Source organism: Sorex fumeus, unplaced genomic scaffold (genome assembly GCF_029834395.1).
Source record: "Sorex fumeus unplaced genomic scaffold, SorFum_2.1 ptg000037l, whole genome shotgun sequence".
Classification (NCBI taxonomy): domain Eukaryota; kingdom Metazoa; phylum Chordata; class Mammalia; order Eulipotyphla; family Soricidae; genus Sorex; species Sorex fumeus.
The window spans coordinates 64,986,669-65,001,825 of record NW_026606094.1 but is presented as its reverse complement, the minus strand read 5'-3'; the positions used below and the strand labels follow the sequence as shown (position 1 = coordinate 65,001,825).

Genomic DNA, 15,157 nt, shown 5'->3' with positions numbered 1-15,157 from the left:
TATGATTATTTCTGTTCACTGATAAATTTTTTAGATTCATAATTTTAATTTTCTTAGTTTAAAATTTTATAGTTATATACACCTAATATGTTTTACACATATAATTCCATTTCATTTCCATTCAGGGGATTAGAAATATGCTCTTGACTGTTACTCTCTTTTATATAATTCCTTTAGTATTAGGTTACTCTTGATCAAATAATGGAAGTGGAATGTTGCCTGGAGATCTTTTGTTACATGCTTTTGAAATATTGAAGAATGCCTTAATCCCCTCTTTATTTAAGCATTTGCAGTGAAACTACTTCCCCCTTGCCTTGGAGTGTGATGAGAGGTTCCCAGATAGTTCACATTTACTTAAATTCTGGTAAACAAAACTCTTGAAACAAAAAACTTTCCACTCATCTGTCCTAAGGTGAAATGTGACCTATTTTTAAAGAATCTATTAAACTGTAAACAGTGATAATGTTTATTTATGATTCTATCCTAGAATAAATTTCAGAAAAATACTTGAGTATGAAACTTATGATAGAAAAATAACAGGATAAATTTTCTTAATTCTCCTAACATGGTATAACATACTAAAAAATTACATTTGTAGGATTTATCTATTTCATGTGAACTTTAAAAATGTTCGCATAAATCAGAACTATTCATAGTAGCATTGTAGCATCATCCTCCCGTTGTTCATCGATTTGCGTGAGCGGGCACCAGTAATGTCTCACAACAAATTGTGAGACTTGTTGTTACTGCTCTTGGCATATCGAATACATCACGGGTAGCTTGCCAGGTGCCGGCGAGATACTCTTGGTAGCTTGGTGGGCTCACTGAGAGGGCCAGAGGAATCGAACCTGGATCAGCCACGTTACTGCTGTGCTATCGCTCCAGCCCAACTATTCATAGTATCCTTTAAATTTATATATTCCTTAAAAGAATATTTTAGTGGGAGAAGGTGAATCACACTTGAGTACTTATAATATTCAAGGTGCTATTTTAGGGTATTTTACATCAATTTATCAACACCTCAGTGGAAGTAAAATTAGTCTTATTTTACCAAAGGGAAATTGAGATAGACTTTGCCTCTGAGTACAGCTAATTAATAGCAGAACTAAGAAGTAAAGACTAGACTTTGCCTCTGAGTACAGCTAATTAATAGCAGAACTAAGAAGTAAACCTGTTTGATTCCCATACTCATTTTATTATACTAAAATCGTAAAAATGCCCTTAACTTTTTGGGTGATATTTCATGATAACATTTTGTTATGAAAGTTAAAACTGCATCTATTGAACATTAATAGTTTGAAACTATACTCAACATATAACAAAACATGTAGGTAAGACATGTTGTTGGGATCGGGAGTTCCCTAGCCCTGGGAGGCGCGGAGAGACCAGATAGACACAATTCCTGCAGGAGTAAAAACGGGGTTTATTTAGACCAGCATGCTGGGGCTCCGCAGCGTACCCCAAAATGGGCAGTGGCTGAGAGCCCCGAACTTCTTCAAAGGGGATCTTATATAGGCCTTCACTGGCTGTTACAGCAAAGCCCGCGCATTTCATAACCAATAGATTTGTAACAACATATACTTTCTTAACCAATCCATTTAAAAGTACCTCACTCCTTAGCCTATAGATTCAAAGATCAGCATTTATGTACATCGATTGTCAGCACAAGCAAGGTTATAGCTGGAATCATTAAGCCTTAGGTAATCTCCCTTGACCATCCACATTTTGAGTTACCCAAGTCTGCAGGGTGCTTTAGTGAGACAATACACTCCAGGAAAGGGCAATTTCCCCCAACCACCCGCATCCTGAGTTATCCTTTGCCCAAATCTGCAGGGTGCTTTACTGAGACAATACATTTCAGGAACAGTAAATACACCTGAATCCTGTCACACTTGGTTTAGAAAGAAGTTATGCCCTGTTCACTTTCCAAGTCCCCTCTCCCCCAGGTGCAAAGCAGCCAAGCAGTTTTACAGAAAGCAATGTTGCAAGTTAGCTGAAGTACACAAAAATTTGATGCCCTAATATGGATTCTTTCACCTCATACATTGCTTCTGATTCCCTACATGTAAGATTTTCAGTAGTTAAACCAAGGGGGGAAAATTAGGATGAAATATCACTGTCACTGCCCTCCTGTTGTTCATCGATTTGCTCGAGCGGGCCCACTAACGTCTCCATCGTGAGACTTGTTGTTACTGTGTTTGGCATATCGAATATGTCACAGGTAGCTTGCCAGACTCTGCCATGCGGGTGAGATACTCTCGGTAGCTTGCTGGGCTCTCCGAGAGGGGTGGAGGAATCGAACTCGGGTCGGCCATGTTGACTGTGTGCAAGGCAAACGCCCTACCGCTGTGCTATCGCTCCAGCCCAGGATGAAATATATCTACTCTTAAATACTACTCTGTCACAGGAGGATAGATTTTGTTATAATGAAGTGCTTTTGTTAGTTTCCAGATTTCTCTACTGCTTTACCCCAAACTGTGACTGCTAGATTTTTGTCTCTTCCCAACACTCTGGCCCAGGTGTGGTTCTGATAGGTGGAACTGGCAAACTAGGATTAGATATCCACAGTTTAGTATTAGGAAAATGATGATCTTGTAGCTCTCCTTTCCTAGTTCTGAGAAGTCTAAAATTTATCCCCAGTTTCCTAACTGAAAATTCAGGATGTAAGTATTCAGTATGTAATTCAGGACTTTTTTTGATCAGATTTCTGTGGAGTTTAGGTTTGAGTACAGATCCTATGTTTGTTAAGCAAGATCAATATTACTAATAAGATTTTTAATTGCCATAATACTATTTTTGTAATATGTATACTTGGCTTTAGACATGGTTTGTATTCTCATTCCTAACCCCACACTGTGATCAAAGATGAATTGATGTTCATTTATGTTCCTTTAGATAATAAGATATTTATGTTTTTTATTTTGCATATTTTGGTTATGATATAATTAACGGATAAAAAAATCACTAAGATGAAAATGCAGTGGTTTTCGTACATTTATGTGAGCTACTTACAACAGCAACTGATCTTAAGACCTTTCTGTTCCCTGAAAAAGAAACTCTACATACTGGCAAATTAGTCCAAGTTCCCCTCATCCCTCTAGAAGAAACTAATCTGTTTTTTGCCTCTCTGGATGTGCCTATTCTGAATATTCCATAAAAATGAAATGTTTCTTTTAATTCGTTTAGACACTACCAGAAACATGTTTACCAAATTACGCCAAGAATTTGAAAGACAAGAGTTCTTTAGTTTCTTCTCTCTATAAAGTTATCCAGGAGCCACAAAGTGAAGTAAGTACTCTGTTTATTCTGTTATCAGTGCAGATTCATTTTTAATTTATTGTGAAATGTAATATGTATGTGAGTAGAAAACATAGGATTAAGGGACTTTAATAAAACGAACCCCAGGATGCTGTCCCCAGGCTAGGAAAGAGAATTATCATCATATTCCAAAAGCCATCCTTGTGTATGTTCCTACTCCTTTTGTTGTCTGATTGATTGTCTACTAATCTATCATTTATTTCTCTTTCTGGAAGCAACTAGAAATTTTTGGGACACATTGATTATTCTGTAAATATTTCTGTGCCCATTATAAGCTAAGCAAATAGAAAATCAAAGATGAGTAATGTCTGGTATCTTGTGAAAGAAGAAAGGGGTAGAAAAATAAGTAAAATTATGCTTGAAAGCAAAGCAAAGCTTATCTGAGTCTAGAAGAATAGGCATACACTTTGCAGGTATGCAATAAAACAAACATTCCAAACCTTGGGTGTAGTATATGGAGGCCTAAGAGAAGTGCATGGCATTTAAGGAATGGCAGGTAGTTTGGACTGGCTGTGCTTTCCTCGGTGGGTTCTTTTTAATTTGTGAACTCCCACTCTCTATCCCATATTCTTTCCTTTATCCAGTAACAAATTTAGTTTAAAGGTGATTAAATAATCTGTATGTAAGATTTGGGTGTTTATAAATCCATTGCTTATCTTAGAAAATGGAATTTTCTTTTAAAAAAGCAAATCAGAAAACACACTACTTAGCAAGAAGTTAAGGATAAGACCGAAGCTGAAGAAATAGTTTGGAGGTTTAAGGCACTGCCCTTGCATATGACTGTGGCCATAAAAATCTTTTGAATCATCAGTACCACACATGGTCCCTGGAGTACTGACAGCATGGCCCCTGAACACAGAGCCAGGAGTGGCCCCTGAGTACTTCCAGCTGTGTAATGCCAAAAACAAAGACCAAAGCTAGAAAGAAAGTCTTTAGTCTAACCAAGTCAAACCTAGAATCCACATGCTGTTTAGATGTTTTTTATTCTGAAGGATGGCTTAATCAGATGATTGTTCTTGGAAGATGGCTATGTGGAGAATAGATTGGAAAATAGAAAAAAACAAGAAGGCTGTGACAATAGTCTAGGAGAGAGGTATTGAGTACATAAACTAGAGGGTATCTCTGGGAATGACAAGGGGTGGGATCTGTGTGATAGATAACTCTTCCTGCTTGAGTTTTGTTTTTTTTTTGGGGGGGCAGCACACCCAGTGATGCTCAGGGGTTACTCCTGGCTCTACACTCAGGAATTACTCCTGGCAGTTCTGGGAGGACCATATGGGATGCCAGGGATCGAACCTGGGTCGGCTGCATGCAAGGCGAACACCCTACCTACTGTACTATCACTCTGGCCCCTGTGCTTGAGTTTTATAGAAGGCATGATAATGGGTAGTGCTCTGCAGTTTCATCCTATAAGGCTCTTTGGAGTGAAACTCTCAAAAGGAGAATTTTCTGTTATTTGAGTGATGTCCCTCTTATGGAATAATCCAACTCCTATTGATTATACTATAAAGTGCTTCATGAATTTTGGGTGCAAGAGATAGGAATTATATTGAGAATCCTAAAACTTGAACTGCAAGAACTGAATGTGGCACTTATATTTTGCTTATTCCCCTTTCCTCCTCAAAGGCTAAGGCTTAATTTTTACAGCATATATAGGCAAGCTGTTTTCTTGAAGGGCCTTAGATTTTAAGTACTACAGTAAAAACTTTTCAAGTTTTCCATATTCGTCGAGAATTAATTCACCAGAGTAAATATAGCTGTTATTTTTTTTAAAAACAAATCTTGTTTATCATTTACTGCTTGATATTTTGAAGGACATAAAAATTGTTCCTCTGGGGGGGTTGGAGCAGTAGTGCAGCAGGTAGGGCATTTGCCTTGCATGCAGACCCGGGTTTGATCCCTGGCATCCTGTATGGTCTCCTCTCCCCTCCTACCCCCAGTTCCCCCCACCCCCAGAGTAACCCCAGAGCATTGCCGGTTGTGAACCAAAAAGAAAAAAAAATTATTTCTCTAGTGGAATGTTTTAACAGGACTACTTTGATTTGATTTTCAAAACCAGACTACTTTGAATAGTTTTTAAGGTAAATTTTCTAATTATAGTAGTTTGGTTTATGTCCTTCTTTTTTGGAAGGGGCAAGAGGGGATCACCCAGCTGGTGGTTGGGGCTGGGCTGACTCCTGACTCTACACTCAGGGATCACTTCTAGAAGCTCAGGACACCATGTGGGCTACTGGGGATGGAACCTGGGTCATACTTGTGCAGGGCAAGCGTCCTACCCACTGTATTATCTCTGTATTACCAATCCCCATGTCATCTCTTCTTTTCATGAAACAGTGAACATAGCACTAATGTTCTAAGAGCTGTATCACTCAAACTATTTGTGGTGCATGAACCTCTTTATTAAAAAATGTGTTCTAATAATATAAGTTACAACTTATATTATGCAGTTTTAAAAATCCTACAATTTATATCACACAGTTTTGATAAACCTACAACTCATATCATATCAAAATGATATATCAGAACAATATCACATAGTTTTGATATCATACATGGCACTCATGAGTTATATCTCATATCACTTACTTAATATCACTCATCAAAATTGCATATCACACAGTTTTGATAACCCTGCAACTCATGCCATGCAATTTTGATAACTACCAACTTCTCAGCGCCTTCTCCAGTAAGTTTGCTCCTCACCATTTGGACACTGTAGCAGCATCAACTGCTGTAGTTTCTAAATGTTTTCTCATAATGCCCACATTTATACTGTTGTGGACTGATAAATATTTGTGACTCTCCACCCGAACATGGGCCACACTTTCTGAAGTAGTGGCTTAAAAGGTTTCACATGTATATTTGTTTTATGTTGGCTTCAGTAATGTGGTGAAAAGAGTGTAAATAATAATAAAATAAAAGGCCCTCCCGTTGATCGTCGATTTGCTCGAGCGGGCCCAGTAACATCTCCATTGGAGACTTTGTTGTTACTGTGTTTGGTATATTATATATAATTGCATATTATATATAATTGTATATATATGATTATACATATACTAGATTCTAAAATCTTAATCTGGTTTAATATGATAACCATCTTTCTGCTCCTTAGGATGTATTAAAATATAATAGAAATTAAAATACAATATAATATAATATAATAGAAATTAAAATATAATTAGAAAATATTCCTCCTAAAGTGCTGATAAAAGTGCTGATATTGATTTAGCAAAGGGTTGTTGTTCTTTGATCCTTTCTAATTGCTCAGGAGGGAGAGATGACAGCAACTTCCTAGGATTCCCTGTTCAGTTTTACCAGAATTGGCATGTTTTATTGGGGAGAAAGAATATGAAGGAAAAAAAGTCTTAAAATGTAATCATGTTAAGAGATTTAAAAGAGGGCTAGAGCAATAGTACAGCTAGTACAGCGGGTAGGGCATTTGCCTTGCTTGCATTTGACCCGAGTTCAATCCCTGAGTTCAATCCCTGGCATCCCATATGGTCCCCCAAGCATTGCCAGGAGTAATTCCTGAATGTAGAGCTAGGAATAACCCCTGAGCATTTCTGAGTGTGACCCAAAAAGCCAAAAAAAAAAAATTTAAAAGATAGACGGTTTCCCCTTTTATTTAGACACTATGATTTGTGTCATTGTTTACAATGGATTTTCAGTCTTACAGAGTTCCCTCTGCTAATCTCACCCTTCCATCTCTTACCCCAGATTCCCTCCCATCCCCGAGTCTAACTCCTTGACAGTTACATTTCTAGATTTAATGGTGCTTTAACCCCTCGCTTACAGTGGTACTGAATCTAGTAGTTTAGATAGATGGAGATACTATACTTCTACTCCATAGAGACCTAAGACCCCACCCTTGGCCCTCTGTTACTTCTAGATTGTCTTTCCTTGTTTCCCCTTCATCTTTCTCTTTGGCATTTTGGATAATATTTTTAATAATAATACTCCCTGCCTTTGACTCGTAGAACATTTTGAAGTTCACAAAATGCTTCCATATATACTTGTTTGTATTGTTTGTCTTTCCTCTAGAGTGCAAGGCTGCCATTTCAAATAACTTACTAGTGATTATTTTGCTCTTTTTAGAGGGAAGCATGTATTTATTTCAAAAATTACCAATCAGAAGAAATGTTCTTATATATTATGTATCAGTGTTATTTAAATAAAAGTCAGATTCTTGAATTAAACTTGTGTCTTTCTTGCAGTTGCTAGAGCCTGTCTGTCACCAGCTTTTTGAGTTCTATCGCAGTGGGGAGGAACAGTTGCTTCGATTTACACTGCAGTTTCTCCCAGAACTGATTTGGTGCTACCTTGCAGTCTCAGCCAGCAAAAATGTTCATAGCAGTGGATGTATTGAAGCTCTTCTTCTAGGGGTTTACAATTTGGTTTGTATTTAATGGAGTTTTAAAAAAATTCTTCTTCGCAAAAGCAAATAAATGCAAACAGCTTTTCTTCATTTTAGTAATATTTGTTTATCATGCTTCAAATGACTCATTGTTCATTCTCCCAAAAATAACTTTACAGAGATTGAGCGTATCTAGGCAAACACGTAATTACGTAAATACACTTTTTTGTATTGACTGAAGACTGAAAATCATGCCATTTCAATTATCTTACAGAGGTATCTGAAAATATCAATGTTGAATATCTATAGACCATCTATTTGTGACCTTCACAAATAGTCTGGGAGAAAATACAAAATCTAAAACATATCAGTAATAATTACATAAAATCTGGAATGTCTCCAGAGTTTACCCTATTGATTTAACATACAGTTTGGCTTATTATTGTTGTTTGTATAAATAATTATGATGTTTGAGATACTTAAGGTTTGTATATTTGAAAATAGAAAATAAATTTAAGGAACTTATTCTGACATGTTTAATATTTCACATCTATGTTGACTGATTTAGGAAATGTTATTTGAGGGGAAAATCAATGGTTATTAAGATTAAGGTACTATAGCTTAATTTCAGCCAGCCTTAAAACCATATCACTGGGGTTGGAGAGATAGTACAGCGGGTAGGGCGCTTGCCTTGCACGCGGCCAACCCGGGTTCGATTCCCAGCATCCCATATGGTCCCCTGAGCACCACCAGGAGTATCTCCTGAGTGCAGAGCCAGGAGTAACTCCTGGGCATCGCCAGGTGTGACCCAAAAATGCAAAAACAAAACAGAACAAACTATATCACTTATTTGAAAATTAGAACACTAACTCCTGGTACATATAAGTAACTATTAATAAATTTTAGCTGACTTAAAATGTTTTTTCAGTCTTTTTTTATACAATAATTTAAATTTAGTTATTAGATTTATGTGTGAAAATTGAATATTTTAAGATTTTCTTTTTTACTTTAATAGGAAATAGTTGACAAAGAGGGACATAGCAAAGTACTGAGTTTCACAATTCCATCTTTATCCAAACCATCAGTGTATCATGAAGTAAGTTGTTACAGTAAGTTTATTGGTTCTGAGTTTTGAAGTTGCTATAAATTAGGGTTTGGTTATTGAGGCCAAAGAATGATCAATTTATTAATACTTAAAAAGGACAAATATCACACAAAGTGTTTATAATTCCCAAAAATGAAAGAAAAATCAAGATCATTAAACTTTAAAATACATCTGAGCACAATCTGTTGAAAGTATTCATTTTGAAATGTTTCTTGCCTTTTGAAGTATGAAACTAGTCTAAACGTGTGGTCTCTGTGTGTGTGTGTGTGTGTGTGTGTGTGTGTGTGAGAGAGAGAGAGAGAGAGAGAGAGAGAGAGGGCAGTTACATATTTCCATCGTGTAATTTTGAAGTTAGAAATATTTTTTAATATCTGTTTGTTATTTTGTTTTTAGTTACTCGTTGCATCTTTGAACAGAAAAGTCAGTAGGCAATCTCGATATTTTAAAGATATATTATATTCATGGGAACCATTTTTAATAGGGCATATATTCTAAATGGAGCATTTTCAATAGAGTGGCACTCTATTCTTCATCAAAATGTCTTTTCTTCAGCCTTCCAGCATCGGGTCCATGGCTCTGACTGAGAGTGCACTATCCCAGCATGGTTTGTCCAAAGTTGTGTACAGTGGACCTCACCCCCAGAGAGAGATGCTGACCGCACAGAATAGGTATAATGTAGAATCATAGCCTGATGATTAAATTCTTCTTCCATATGCTTATGTTTGATAAGTTGTGTATAACATTTTTTCTACTGACTCATTTCATGTGAAATAAATATGTATCTTCCCAAATTGTCACTTATTTTCTATTTCAGATATCATTTGGAGTTTTAGATTTTTAAAGTAATTTTCATTTGTTACTTGAGAAGTTGTTCTTTCAGCTTTGTATTGTTATTGGTATAGTTATATTGTAGAGGCCTGTTGTGTAGCATGTCTTCCCAATGTCTGTTGATGGTTATCTTCTTAGAATTGAAAATAATGATAAGTATTCTTTTCTTTTATCTTTAGGTTTGAAGTGTTGACATTCCTTTTGTTGTGTTACAATGCTGCCTTAACCTATATGCCCAGTGTTTCTCTTCAGTCACTATGCCAAATTTGTTCAAGGTAAATTGAAATTTGAACACTTATAATACTAAAATATATGAAACTGGGACTGCTACTTTGTTGCATGTATTAGTTTTATTGTGTTTAATTATTTATTTAAAGGATGACTTAACTCGGGGGTCAGAAATGTAGTACAGCAGGTAGGGCATTTGCCTTGCATACAGCCGACCCAGGTTCAATCCCTGACAACCCATGTGGTCTGTTGAGTATTGCCAGGAGTAATACCTGAGCACAGGAGTAACCCCTGAGCATCACTGGGTATGGCCCCAAACCAAAATAAACTAATTAAATAAAATAATACATTACTTAATTCAGCCCAGGAAAAAAATAGAAAGCTACCTGTGAATGATAAAATATACTGAGTAAAAACATGATGAAGAATATAATAGTGAGTAGCATTTCAATGGAATATTTAATCACAAAAGGATTAAATAATATAAATATGACCTCCTAATAAACACTATTGTTGATGTTTTCCTGAAACTACGAGAAGTTCAAAAAGAACAAGTGTTAATTTCTCTCTTAACCCTGTAGTTCTCAGAGTCATTCTACCACAGTTACTTTTTAACATTTTAATATGCCAGTTACTAATATACCAATTCTAGCTAATCACAGAACTAGAAAATCATTTAAGAATATAAGTAAATGTTAAATTCAAAATCATAAGCAGATTATTTTAAAACTAGCTGTAGGATTGGGGCCAAGGAAGATTTTAATAGAAAAATACTAGATAAGTTCTGTGCCATAAGAAAAATGAATATTTACAACATTGATAAGGCAGGAAAGGGGTGCAAGTAATTTAAAAAATACTATTTAAATGGAGTAACTTAAATAGTTCTTAAATTACTTTTAGGCCACAGAAAATTATATGAGGAACTCTCATTAAGTCTGTCACAGCAGTCTTAAATTTTAAGTTTCCTTAAATCCTATTCTCTATTTCCACCTAATAATTTCTCCTGGGCTGGAGCGATAGCACAGCGGGTAGGGCGTTTGTCTTGCACGCAGCCAACATGGCCGACCCGACAGTAACAACAAAGTCTCAATGGAGACTGGGCCCACTTGAGAAAATCGATGAACAACGGGAGAACAGTGACAGTGAATTTCTCCTAACTCCAGATTTCATTAATTGTTTAGTAGGTATTCTGAATAAGAAGTCTTTTACAGAGTCAAAGCGATAGTATAACTGTAAGGTACCTTTTGCACGCAACCAACCTGGTTCAATTGCTGGCATCCCATATGGTCCCCTGAGCATCACCAGGAGTGATTCCTGAGTGCAGAGCCAGGTGTAACTTCTGGGCATCATTGGTGTGGCCCCAAAACAAAAGAAGCAGCATTGTATATTTTTAGAAACAAGCAAGTTTTCCTAAAGAATGTGACTATCCATGTTATAAATATCCATTCCTTGTGACAGTTCAATACAATACGGCCATGTGATAGATTGCTGCTCAGTTTAGTTGATGATGATTATGCCAAAATTGTTTACTGATGTATGCAGAAGAAAGAATGCATAAAAGTACATTCAGTGAGAAGTGTGTCCCATTTTATTTTTTAAAACCTTCTGATTGTAATGTGAAAGAAATTAAAAAACACTTGGACACTTCCCACCATCCACCCACCCATACACTCCATTCTACTGAGCAAAAATATATTGTTACTACAAGCTTTGCTTTCTTGGTTCAGATGATTGACCAGTTTGATAGCTGTGTATTCCTCCTACATAGTGTGAGTGGGTTTTAGTCAACAAGTTTTATTTTTCTGCCATGCTAAACATTATAAATGGCCCTCTAAAAGGAATCTACCTATTCACTAATGTTACATATTACAAATATCTTTTACTAGTGTATGGTAGAGTCCTTTAAATTTGGGGAAATAATTTTTTTCACTATTTGGACAGACCTTTTAACAGAATACTATTTTCTAGTTGGTTATCTTTTTTGTTTCTTTGTTTTTGCTTTTGGAGCCACATCTGGCAGTGCTCAGGTCTTACTCCTGGCTCTGCACTCAAATACCACTCCTGGTAGTGGTCAGGGGACATTATGGGGTGCCTGGGATAGAACCCTGGTTAGCTGCATGCAAGACAAGCACCTTATCCACTATATTATCTCTCCGGCTTTATGGTGGGTTATCTTGCCTTTTGATGTGGAATACTTAATATTAAAGACAAAGCTATACTATGCTACCAAGGTAAATTCTCTTTCAGATATTCATTTTGTTCGCTTGATGAGTCACTATGAATGACTAATGAATGCTTAATTTGTTCCTGTAGGTCTTTAATTAACCCTCTTCATACCCCTATACCAAATCTTCGAACCATCTGAATAGATTATTCTTATATGCTGTTCATTAAGTACACTTTTGTGCAAATGAACCTCTATGGATTCTTCCTCCTAACCAAATTTATATGTGTGTATCTGTTTTGTTGTTTGTTAATTGACAGTTCCTTTAAAAATTTTTTATTTAAACCATTGTTATTTTCAATAGTATTATTTAAAAAGTAGAGTTTCTTGCATACAAAATGGCAGCTTTTTCTTTTACCTGTTTGTTATTACTGTGTAGTAGTTTTAGAGTATAACTTATAAGTTATTTTGTATTGAAAGATCCTATGGTTGATTTTTCATTGCTTATTATTTTGTTTGTAAGCTAATTTTATTTATATAAATCTTGTCCATTCTTCACAGCCTAGGAAAAATAATTTTTTCAGGGTCAGAGAGATAGTACTTGACTTTCACTGGATAACCAGGTTCAGTGCTCCACTGCTTGAGCAGTGAAGAGTGCCTTGAGCCCTGCCAAGAGTGATCCCTGAGCATAGAGCCAGAAGCCCTGAGCAAAGCTGGGCATAACCTCAAAACAAACAAAATAGTCTTTCTGTAATTACTTAAACAAGATTTTTGTGTGATGGACTGTATAACCTTTATATGGCTTCTTATTTAAAAGGACAGAAGAATGAGAATGGGTAAAAGTGTTTATTACTATGTAGATAATTTTTACATTTTTTTCTTTTCTCCTCTATTTCTTTCCCTTTTCTGCTCTATTGATGATTTTTTTCTCTCTTTCCCTCACTATTTAAAACAGAGTAGAAAAACAGGGAGGGACTATTTCCCAAATAAAAATGAGGAAAACAGCCGTTGTCCCTTTCTAAGATAGTTTCTACACATTTTTTACTTTCTATTGCTTTTTTAAAGAACGTAAGGTAAGGTAAGGCCCTCCCGTTGATCGTCGATTTGCTCGAGCGGGCCCAGTAACGTCTCCATTGGAGACTTTACTGTTACTGTGTCTGGCATATCAAATACTCTCGGTAGCTTGCCGGGCTCTCCGAGAGGGGCGGAGGAATCGAACTCGGGTCGGCCATGTTGGATCAGACCCAAATATAGTACTTAAGTATTTACTGAATGAATAAATGACTTGATTGAAAAAAAAACAGTCTTAGCTTTTATTCATTGATCTTGATTGGGGGAGGGTGTTATTAAATAATCTGTTTATTGTACTGCATTTATAAAAAAAAATAGACAGTGTACCCAGTAGAAAATAAATGTATTTAGATTTTATTTTTAACTGACAGCAAATAGCAATCCTTAGGTGAGATTGTGGCAATTTGACATTATTATAATTAAGTTCAATAAAGATACATGTGTACTTGGAAGGTCAAATTCCATAGCTGCCACTTTCTAAGGCATCTAATTTATCTGGCTCCTTAAATGATAGGGGTGGGGGAAACCCTTATTTGGTATGTAAACATTTCAAAAATGAAGTTGCAGGTTCTCATTAGAATTCCTTTTCATGTCAGTTGTTATAATGGGTCTGTGTTTGAGTGCATGTGTGTGCATTTTGTTTATTTTCACCTTAATATCATCACAATTCTTTTAAATCCACATTTGTGATTTTACAATATAGAAAAGAATTCAGTTTTTATCTGCTGTTGCTTTAGACATATGTATTATTGAAAACCCACAGTGGGATTAGAATTGTTGAAGGATTTTCCCTACCATTGTTGTTTGATACAATCTATTCTTTATTATAAAAGTGTAAATGTAAGGTGTAAAGGTAAAGGTAAAGGCCCTCCTGTTGTTCATCGATTTGCTCGAGCGGGCCCAGTAACGTCTCCATTGGAGATTTTGTTGTTACTGTGTTTGGCATATTGAATACATCACGGGTGGCTTGCCAGGCTCTGCCGTGCGGGTGAGATACTCTCGGTAGCTTGCCGGGCTCTCCGAGAGGGGCGGAGGAATTGAACTTGGGTCGGCCATGTTGGCTGCATGCAAGGCAAAAGCCCTACCGCTGTGCTATCGCTCCAGCCCTTGAGGGTGGGGGGGGGGGATGTAAGGTGTAAGAAATGTTTTTCTAGGTTGCTTCTTTAGATAACTAGATAATAAGAGTAGTAGATTCAAGTTTGGAAATAAGTCTTCCCATAGCAGACAAAATTTGTGTTGGTTTTATTTCCTGCACAACTAATTTCTTTCAGTTTCTGCCTTGGCCATCTAAGGCTACTATAACCAAATACCATACCATAGATTGAGTGGCAACTGCAATAGGCCTTTATTTCTCACAGTTCTGGAGACTGGGAAATCCAGGGTCAAGGTGCTGGCATATTCGGATCCTCATAAAAATCCTGTTCTAGGCTTGTGGCAGCTGCCTTCCAGTTGTGTCTTCATATGTCAGAGAACACAACTGGGAACCAACTCTGGTTCACTTACTCTTAAGAGATCAAATCTTATAATAACATGAATGGAACTTGAAGTTATTTCTAAGTGAAATAACTCAACCTGAAAGACAGTTACTGAATAGCTTCTTTCATATGTGAACTCGGAGTAATCAAAAGTAAACAGGCTAGCAAATTACAACCAAAACAATTTGGAAACTGTGTGAAAATATAGTCATTATCAGAGTAGAAGGAGAAGAGGGGTGAGTGAAATGGGTAGTGGGTATCAATTTGATAGTGTGAATGACATTAAAACTCTTTTGGTATGTGCTGTGAGGTATAGTTTATCCCATACAATAAATCAATAGCAAGTCAGTAAGATGGTGTTAAGTATAAATAATTTATACCAAAAAAACCATATTTATTACATTGTTGGCTTGTAAATGTTAAAAAATCTAACACTTAAAATTTTACAAATATATTTATTTTGGTCTCTCTAGAATCTGTGTTTGTGGGTATCCTCGACAACATGTAAGAAAATACAAAGGTATAAATAGCAGGATACCAGTTTCTTCCGGATTCATGGTGCAGATGTTAACAGGGATTTATTTTGCCTTGTAAGTTTATTTATTATACAAAAA

General features: G+C 36.3%; 1 protein-coding gene across 3 annotated transcripts in view; it reads left to right on the top strand.

Moving 5' to 3' along the window:
* HYCC1 (hyccin PI4KA lipid kinase complex subunit 1) overlaps positions 1 to 15,157 on the top strand; it is a 76,481-nt gene that overhangs the window by 41,906 nt on the left and 19,418 nt on the right. For all 3 annotated transcript variants that reach the window (XM_056118186.1, XM_056118185.1, XM_056118187.1), the window contains exons 3-8: positions 3,187 to 3,288; positions 7,533 to 7,712; positions 8,688 to 8,768; positions 9,330 to 9,445; positions 9,785 to 9,880; positions 15,017 to 15,133. In XM_056118186.1, the coding sequence (XP_055974161.1) occupies positions 3,187 to 3,288; positions 7,533 to 7,712; positions 8,688 to 8,768; positions 9,330 to 9,445; positions 9,785 to 9,880; positions 15,017 to 15,133 (692 nt within the window). The remainder of the gene's footprint in view (positions 1 to 3,186; positions 3,289 to 7,532; positions 7,713 to 8,687; positions 8,769 to 9,329; positions 9,446 to 9,784; positions 9,881 to 15,016; positions 15,134 to 15,157) is intronic.